Here is a 10,173-nt window from a genome sequence, read left to right on the forward strand (position 1 = left end):
GAAAAGTGTAGATGAGTTTAGGATGGAGGTAATATTAAACTCTTGTATACAAAATGTTTCACTTTACCTTTAAAATAAATGTGGGATCTACACAAATTAATCATTTTTCCCCCTTAAAATTTGAACCAAATATAGAAATGGTTTACTTTATCCCAACCAAACACCCCCCTAGTGCTATACTTCAAAGGGAAAAAAGCATTTTGTCCTCTTAAATACCATTCACCAATTCTAACTAAATATTAAATTAATGAAATGCAACAGAAGATTTGCAATCCACTTAAGTTGTTAGGTGTGACATGGTACAAGTGTGACAACTTACAACCTGCAATGAGCTAGAACCCTAATTGAAGTTCTAGGGATCTGTGTAAATGAATATACTTGCATGCTCAAATTCAAATTCAAGTTTCATACTAGGTATCAGAGTAATGACACTACGTTCCTATGTCATAATATTAAGTTTCAATCAATTTATTTTCCATCATACTTACTACATATGAACCATGGTTTTGAATTCAATTTACATTTCATCCACTCAACCACCCAACATGTCATCAATTTATCATATTTATCATTTCTATCAAAATATTCACTGCTACAGTTTAAGATTGGGTGATATCCAGTCTACAACTTTAGCAGATTTAAATGGAATACAGAAACTGGAAACATATGAAATTCCAAAGCACCACACCACCCCCTCTTGTCACACTTAGATACTTACAAGTTAGACAACATACAATAATGGGGGAGATTTATTACTGTTTCTGCAATTCGACGGTGAAGCTGGATTCTTATAAAGAGAAGTTCTTCCTACTTACAAGTTTAGGTAAGTTGACAACTAACACGTACAAGCCAGGACTAGTCCTCCAGGACAGGCTGCCTCTCAAGCTCAGTTAGAAGTTCTGTCAGGGGAGCTGTGGTGCCATTGTCAACCTCATTTTCACCCCTGCACTGAAGCAATTGTTCCCGTAGACTTTGTACAAGCTCGTTAAGTTTCTGTATATTTTTCTCCTGAGAGAGGATAATCTGCAGCAGAGTAACAAGATAAGAATTAGGGTCATAAATCTCAGAGGAACTTTCCAATTTCAGATTAAACATCCGATAATCAAAAGAAAAAGGTAGCAAGAAATTAAAAAGAGAATCTTCAGATAAAATGTGACAAGAAAAGTTTAGACACAAAAACAGTAAGCACTTCTACTCAACCAAAGTTAATAGAATAGAAGTCAAGTCAAAATTTTCCGAAAGGGGTCATATGAAATGACCTGCGTATCTACGAGTGACGTTATCTAAATAAATTCACTCTTTATTAAGTGTTAATAAAGAGGTCACACAGATTATTCTTATTTGGAGATAAAATTATTTCATACTTTTGGAATGACAAACAATTAATAAAATATAAATAGCCAGTGAGCAATTTAAAATACACATGATATATGTAATACTTTATCCACAGTCCACACAAATAAAATAGTAAACGACACAATAGGGGTAGTTCCCAAACTCCAAGCATGGTTCTCAGAGCAAAGCCATGATGACATTACAGGCGATGGTAAATAGGGATACATAAAAATTTCATGCCACAAACTACAAGGAGAATGTAACGGTAGATGATAAGATGATCACTCATTGCTTGCACATGCAACACACCGATTCAACATAAATCATCTTCAGCTACTAAATGCTAAAATCTTTTGAAGGGTGATCCACTTTACAGATAGGGTGTTACATTTACATCTCTAACTAACAGACTTAGCAAAGGAGTAGCATGCAGCCAAATCTCAACAAAGATGGCCCTACCCTGTCTTTTAGTTCCTCACCCATCAGAATTGCTGGTGGACAATGTATGAGAAATGGACATTACAGTAGTAGGATCAAAGCTCTTGACTCTTCTAGACCCAAAAATGACTTGGCAGCTAGTGACAATTCAAATTTTATGGAATTTGAAGATGTAAAGGATCGGATCCTGTAGGATTTTGTGAATAATACTTATAATCTAATTTTATTGATGTATAGTATATCTTATATATAGGTTGAATACAAAGAGCTAGACAAAAAATAAGAAAAAAATACAACCTAAACTTAGCTGTCAATTACAACCAAAAGTTAGCTGTACAAAATACTCTAGGTATTTATAATGATATTTCTACACTCCCCTCAAGCTGAGTTGTATATGTTATACAAACCCAACTTGGAATTGAATTCTTCAAAACTTGTTCAGGGCCTTTGTTAGGATGTTGGCAATTTATTTCTTTGTAGGAATGTAATTGAGTTCAATGATCTTTGAATTCACCTTCTAAAAAATGAAGTGTTTGTCTATTTCAACATGTTTAGTTCTGTTGTGATGAACCGGATTTTTAGCAATGTTAATTGCAGCTTGACTATCACTGTACATTTTAAAGGACTCGGGAGAGTCAAACCTCAATTCATTCATAAGCCTTTTGATCCACATCCCTTCACAAATACCTAAGGCCAAAGCACGACATTCTGACTCTGCATTACTCCTTGAGACTACAGGCAGCTTTTTACTGCGCCAAGTAATTGATCGTCTGTCAGTCAGCTCTCCAACCCAACTAGAATCTGTGTAAACTTCCAAATCTCGGTTGTTGTATTTTCTGAAGCGCAAACCAAGACCTGATGTCATTTTCAGATACCTTAGAATACGATACACTGCCTCCAAGTGCTCCTCACAAGGACTGTGCATGTGTTGACTAACAACGCTGACAGGGAAGGCAATATCAGGTCAAGTATGAGAGAGATAGATTAGTTTTCCTACTAATCTTTGATAGCTCCCCCTCTCTACTGGAGTTGAATCCTCTCTTCGATTAACTTTCAAGTTTGGATCCATGGGAGTGTCAATCGACTTGCTCCCAATCATTCCAGTTTCCTTTAGAAGATCTAGAACATACTTTCGCCGGTAACAATTCCTTCTTTCGATCGGGCTACTTCCATACCAAGAAAGTATTTGAGGGTTCCTAGATCTTTGATTTCAAATTCTAAGGCAAGAAGTCTTTTGAGATCTGAAATTTCTCCCAAGTCATCTCTAGTTAAGATTATGTCATCCACATAGATAATGAGAATCACTAGCTTCCCTGTGAAGAGAACTTGAAAAATAAAGTATGATCAGTCTGACTTTGAGTATATCCATGTTTGATAACTAACTTTGCAAATTTGTCAAACCATGCCTGAGGTGACTGTTTCAACCCATAAAGAGATTTGAGAAATTTGCACATTACTTGACCACTAAAGTGTTTCTTCATCCCTGGTGGAATTTCCATATAGACTTCTTCTTTGAGATCCTCATTCAAAAAAACATTTTTTTACATCCAACTGATCTAAAGGTCAATCACAATTTACAGCAAGTGATATTGTATTAAGTTTGGTGACGGGAGCAAAGGTCTCCTAATAGTCAATACAGTATGATTGAGTGAACCTTTTGGCAACTAATCGAGCTTTGAATCTGTTAATACTCCCATCTGAATTATACTTGACGGTGAAAATCCACTTACAACCAACTGACCGCTTTCCTTGAGGTAACTCAGTGAGAACCCAAGTACTATTTTTCTCAAGAACATTCATTTCTTCATCGATTGCAATCTTTCATTTAGGATCTTTCAAGGCCTCATAAATGTTTGTGGGAATCTGAATAAGATCAAGAGAAGAGACAAAAGCTCGGTACATAGGTGTTAGTTTCCCATAAGCAACATACTTTTCAATGGGATGGTTGATACAAGTTCTAACACCCTCCAGATGAGCAATAGGTAGGTCGAGATCATCAATAGTAGGAAAAACTAACTCATGAGTCAAAAAATCCTTACCTTCATGATTTTTAAGGTTGAGAGGGTTTTGATGAGTGTTTGTACAGTTCTTGTCTTGCATGTTGACCTCTATATTCCCAACTTTTCTCCTGCTATAAACACGAAGTTCTTTGTTACCTATATCAAATTGTGCTTGAGTTTGAGGTGGTGGTAAGTTTGAAAGAGTGTTTGGATTTTCTGAGGAGGAAGGTGAGGTCAGATTGACTATAGAGAAGGATGGGTTGGATGTGTTTTCTGGACTGATATCAAGTTGGATAGGAAAAGAAGGCAATGAAGGACCAATTGATTGATTTGGTTGGATAGGCAAAGATGGCAAAGACTGAGAACTTTGATGTTTGTGTGCCAAAACATTGGGTTGAGGAAATGCAGCTTGATAATCCTAAAGAGTTTCCCAAAGCTGATATTCCTTTGAATGCTCCCCTTGAATACCAGATTTGAGAAAGAAAGATTGATGTTAAAAAAATGTGACATCCATAGTGTTATAGACCCTTTTTGTATTGGGGAGTAATATTTGTACCATTTTTTAGTGTTGGAATACCCGATGAAGAGACACTTGTGAGACTTTGGATCAAGTTTTGTTCTTTTGTGATCATAAACATGGACAAAAGTTGTACATTTGAAGACTTTGAATGGAAGGTCTGAGGAGAAAGTTGAGATATGAGGGAATGTTGCAAGTAACAAATTTCTTGGGGCTTTGAATTGTAGTACCCGGCTAGGCATACGATTGATGAGATAGGTGGCTGTGAGTAAAGCTTCCCCAAAACTGTTTAGGAACATGATAGATCTAGAAACTTCAAGAAGATGTCTATTTTTTCTCTAAGCCACTCCATTTTGTTGTGGGGTATTAACACATGAACTAATGACTTGACAGGTAGTGACAATTCAAATTTTATGGAATTTGAAGATTTACAGGATACCACTCAGAAAAATGATGTACTTTAGTTCTGGGCTACATTAATCATTCTAGATAGACAGTGCACCATTGTATGAGAGTAAGAAAAAAAAATGAAAAGGTTGTATCAAATATAAAACACATGATGCCATGCTACCATGTGAATTGGACTGATATCAGGTTTGGTAGTTCAATTTAGGTCTCTAGCCAATGATACCATCAAAAGTCATTAAGACACCTCCATCCAAAAGCACATATAGTTAATTAATCTATTCTATATAGTTTACCAGTATTTATCAATGACTATCATCAAGTATAGATAATTCAGCATATATGCATCTGAATATGCGTACATAATCTAGTTCATAAAAAAACATTTTATTTTCTACACATCCCATAATCAAAGTTTTAGAATTCAGTGTATACATTTCTGGTACCCAAAATAGCCCACTAATGCACTCACAAAATTCTTGAAAGACAATCGATAGTATCACTTGTCCCTTGGATTCCAAAAATTAAAAATCCACAAATAAAAACTGCATAATTGGTTATTCGACTTTATAATTCAGCAATGCTTCAAGCCAAGAAAATAAAGGCTCACATTTCTGTATTAACAACACACAAGAATATGTAATACTGGGTGTTATTTGCTAGCTGCGTAGAAGACGTAAGAAAGCTTACTCTTTCTTTGATAGATTCTTCTCTTTCGGATATATATTGTTGCCTCCGGGAAGTATCTGGAGTTGCCTCAATCTCATTTCCATACTGTTGCTTCCATTCAAATTGTGATGTAAATACAATTAGCAAGAGCAAACAAACAAGGGCCCAAGGTCTTGACATCCTTAATAACGATTCTGAACTTGACCTGTGTCACAATTGCCAAAACACCCACATTCAAAATTTACCAAACAATCTCCCACTCAATCTCATTTGATGTTCTATGAAACTGAATCAGATATTGAGAAGATCATCACCAAGAGCAATAAAGTACTGAATCACAAAGACCCCTTTTTTATAAGCAACTTAAGTCTAATAAAATCCGAAAACTAGAACCTTCAAGACTCGAAATACAACTTTTCTGTAACCTTGAAAAAAGTCCTCCACTTTCTGGACTTCCTACTTCATTTATTGCTCTTAGAATATAACAGTGAAAATCTCAATCCAATTACCATTAACTACATTGTCGAGTAAAAAAAAATCTATTTCGTTACTACATTTACTCAACAAAAATCAGCTCTTATACTATCAAATAGCATACTTTCCCTCCATAGAAATGAAATACACAAATCGAACAAGCGAAAACATTGAAAGGTTATGGAAGAGCAATAAAATAAATATATTTGGTAAAGGAAACTTACAGATCGGGGGTGAAGAAGAGCAATTTCAGCTCTTAGGGAATTGAATAGTTACGGTTTGTACCATTCTGATCCACAAGTTCTGGAAAAGATTTTCTCAGACTGAATTCCCAAGTTGGTTAGAAGAAGAAGACTAGTTCGAATACTCGAGTCTCTGAAAAACAGGTCCTCAGCGGTCCAAATTTCCCAAATGCTAAGAACGAGTCGCCGAGTCAAAAGTGAGTTCTTGCTAGCTGTTTCACTTTGTAGCTGAAGTCGTAATTGTTTTAAAATTTGCTTTGTCCCTTGTGTACTCTATTGAGTCCATTCATTTTCCCCCGAGCCATCTCAAGTCTCAACTAAGGCTAAATATTTAAGTGAAAATTACATTTTATAGGCTTTTTAAATAAAGTTTTCAAAAAATACAGTTTTTTTTTACAAGTATTATTTTATGGCTTTTTAAAACTTGTATTCTCTTTTATGAGATTTTTTTCCCATATTTTTGTAAAAAAAATCATTATTATGCCATATTTTTGTAAAAAATCAATATTATGCCATATATTTTTTTCTCATAATCTGATTTTTTTTAATTAAATTTGTCCATACAAACTAAGAAAAGTTTAATTACCATATTTTTGCATATTAATGGCTAAAAAGCTATATTTATGAAAAAATCCCAATATTTAACCCACAAAACCTGACGAACCTAACCGACCCGAGCCTGCAAAACCCGGTTTTAGCCAAAACCTGAATTTTTGGGTACACCTAAACCGATCCGAACACATTCAGGTTCGGGTTCGAGTTTAATATTTTGATTGTGTGCGGGTTCGGGTTCGGGTTAAACCTGAAACCCAAAAATTGATCTGAAAAAAAAAACCAATTTTATTTTATATTTTCCCTAATCTAAAACTGAAATCACCCCCCCCCCCCCTCTCTCTCTTCTCGTGACCTCTCTTCCTCGAAACCCCCAACCCCAGCAACTGCCACGGCCAACCACCCCATGCCCCATCCCCAGCCAGCCACCACCGTACCCCAACCGCCTCTCTCCGATCCCTCTATCTCTCTCTCTCTCTCTCTGTCATGACCTTTTCTTCTCTTCCCCGACTCCAACCCCAACGACAGCGCCCAGCCAGCCACCCTACCCCAGGTCCCCAGCCGCACCTCCGGCTTGAGCCAGCCCCCAGCCTCAGCCCCTCTCCTCTTTGTCCATCTCCTCTCTCTCGTCTCGACTCTCTCTGTCTCTCACACTCAGCACGTGAGGTGAGCCGCCCCTCCGTCCCTCACCTCTCTCACTCTCACACTCAACTATTTTGTTGTCTCTCACCTCTGGCTCTCTTTGTCTCTTACTCTTAGGCAAGTCGGACTCGGATAGCACCACCACCACCACTGTCAGCAGCGACTCTAGCTCGAATTCAACAAGGTATACACTCTCAAACTAATATTAACTTTACATATATTATTTTTTGATATAGGAGTGAAGATTAATAGATTATGTTAATGGTTTTGAATGTTTTTTTGGTGAAAATATTAAATAATATAGAACATATGCAATCATTATTTGGGTGATTCAAATCAAATAGACATATGCATATTCTTATTTGTGTGTTTAAATCAAAGGCAGTGACTATAATAGTAGTCATATTATTATTATTTGTGTGTTTAAATCAAATAGATATATCCTATTTTTTTTGTTTTGGATTTATTTAATCTGTTTAATTATTTGGTATGTATATATTTATATATATATATGTCTGAGGCCATATGCTAAAAAATTTATGTTTATTTTTGTAGTGAGTTTGAGAAGAAGGTGAGTGTCGAGTGCCGAGTAGTCGATAAATTTGAAGAGGTCGCGACTCACTTCTACTAAAAAGCTTTAGGTAAATATTAATATATTATCTTTCTTTTAGTGGATTCTAGGCTTGTGTGTGAATGTGTGATGCTCAATTGTAGTGGATTTTAGGTTTGTGTGTGAATGTGTGCTGCTCAGTTGTAGTGGATTCTAGGATTGTGTGTGAATGGGTGTTGCTCAGTTGTAGTGGATTCTAGGCTTGTGTGTGAATGAGTGCTGCTCAGTTGTAGTGGATTCTAGGCTTAGTTATAGTGGATTGTAGTGGATTATAGGCTTGTGTGCTGTTCTATTGATTAGATTTAGTTATGTATTTTTGTTAAATCATTTGTATTAGGTGATGGATATTGAGAAAGTCGATGAAACTCATACGAAAGAGAATCAAGATCAACCTCCTCCTCCCACTGATAACCCCACAGATAAAGGTCAACTTAGGGGTAGAAGGAAGATGGGTAAACCTTCTTCTAGTACTAAGCCTCCCCTCCCTACAAAAAAGGCAAAAAGGGTATTCCATTTGGGAACATTTCACCAAGGAAGACCCTCCTCCTCCCCCACCCCCATCAACAACCAATCATTTGGAAGAGCCTCCTCCGCCTAAGTGTATGTGTAACTATTGTGGATCTAGTTTTTTTTGTGACACGAGAAAACATGGGACAAGTCATCTATGGAACTATTTTAGGAATGTTTGTGAGTTTAGTCCATGGAGGATAGATGACCAAAAATAGAAGATTTTAAGTTTTGAACAGGTTAAGGGAGGAAAGAAGGGGGAAACAAGCTTAGTAGCATTGGCTTATAACAAAGAAGCTTGTAGGATAGCCCTTACACAATATTTTGTGTTAGATGAGTTACCATTTAGACATGTTGAGGGCGATGGCTTCAAAAAATTCATGAAAACTCTTCAACCTAGGTTTGCAATTCCTTCTCGAATGACTGCTGCTAGGGATGTTTTGAAGTTATATGAAGAAGAGAAGGTGACATTGAAAAATGTTTTGAGCAATGAGAGGCTATCTATTACTACAGACACATGGACATCCATCCAAAATATGAATTACAAGGTCATCACAACTCATTGGATTGATAATAATTGGACATACCAAAAAATAATTATTACATTTTTCCAAGTGATAGATCATAAAGAGGAAACTATTGGCAAAGAGATCGAGCAATGTCTGAATGATTGGGGTATATCTAAGTTGTTTACCATTACGGTAGACAACGCTTCCTCTCATGATGTTGCCATTAGGTACTTGAAGAGGAAGTTCAGAGAGAAAGAGAAACGACTTATTTTGGAAGGAAAGTTCTTACATCTGAGGTATTGTGCTCATATAGTAAACTTAATTGTCAGGGAAGGATTGAAGAAAAAACATGAGTCCATTGCTGCAATTAGAAATGTTGTGAGATATGTTAGGTCTTCCCCTTCTAGGCTTATAACGTTTAAGGAATGTGTGAAAGAGGAAGGGATCTAATGCAAGGGATTTCCCTGTTTAGATGTCCAAACAAGGTGGAACTCGACATTCCTCATGCTTAATTGTGCACTCAAATTTCGAAAAGCATTTGAAAGAATGGAAGGTGATGGAAATTATTCGAAATATTTTAATGAGGCTGACAAAGATGGGAAGCCAAAGGAAGGACCACCATCCGAAAAACATTGGCAGGATGCGTCAGTTTTTGTGAGATTTCTTGAGACACTTTATGATGTAACATTGAAGTTTAGTGGGTCCACATACGTCACTGCCAATAAGTACTTCATTGAAATATGCAACATCCAACAGAACTTTGAACAAGAAGGGAACTCCCCCTCAGTTTGAACAAGAAACAATTCATTCAGCTTCACATTGGGTTATACTTAACAAAAAATTTTGAGACAAAAGTATGCAATCAACATATTCACACACACTTAGAGAAATATGATAAACAAGTAATTTTCAACAGGATTTTGAACCAATTCCTTATGTGTGTGCTAGTGACCTCATGTGAGCACATTGGCTCACTCCCTCTGTTTCTTATTATTTGATTGTGTAATTACACAAACAACTAGCTATGGCTTTCACTCTTTTCTTAGAGATGTAGGTGTTTCCTCAAGTCAAAAATATCAATGTAGAAGGAGAAAACTACTCAAAGATAAATGTAACAAGTAACAGTTCTTCCCATTGCAACTGAAAAATGTAGCCTTTTTAGTTGGGAAACATAAAGGCTCAAAATATAAATCCTAAAAAATTCACCTAGTTAGAGCTTCCTCAATAGAATTGAAGAAATTGAAGATTGATCAAACAATGCCTCATGAAGTAA

At 36.3% G+C, this 10,173-nt stretch overlaps 1 protein-coding gene across 1 annotated transcript; it reads right to left on the reverse strand.

Moving 5' to 3' along the window:
* Positions 1 to 532: 532 nt before the first annotated feature.
* LOC133823776 (uncharacterized) lies at positions 533 to 5,569 on the reverse strand. Its single transcript, XM_062256626.1, has 2 exons — positions 5,386 to 5,569; positions 533 to 1,023 (listed from the first exon to the last, which is right to left on the reverse strand). Exons 1-2 carry the CDS (start codon positions 5,542 to 5,544, stop codon positions 856 to 858), a joined length of 327 nt encoding a protein of 108 aa, XP_062112610.1. The 5' UTR covers positions 5,545 to 5,569; the 3' UTR covers positions 533 to 855.
* Positions 5,570 to 10,173: the final 4,604 nt, after the last annotated feature.

This window comes from Humulus lupulus, chromosome 3 (genome assembly GCF_963169125.1).
Source record: "Humulus lupulus chromosome 3, drHumLupu1.1, whole genome shotgun sequence".
In the NCBI taxonomy this organism is placed as follows: domain Eukaryota; kingdom Viridiplantae; phylum Streptophyta; class Magnoliopsida; order Rosales; family Cannabaceae; genus Humulus; species Humulus lupulus.

Coding starts and splice junctions, on each gene's coding strand:
- LOC133823776 (XM_062256626.1), bottom strand. CDS start 5,544: ATGTCAAGACCTTGGGCCCTTGTTTGTTTGCTCTTGCTAATTGTATTT. Junction 1,024..5,385: donor AAGAATCTATCAAAGAAAGA/GTAAGCTTTCTT, acceptor ACTCTGCTGCAG/ATTATCCTCTCTCAGGAGAA.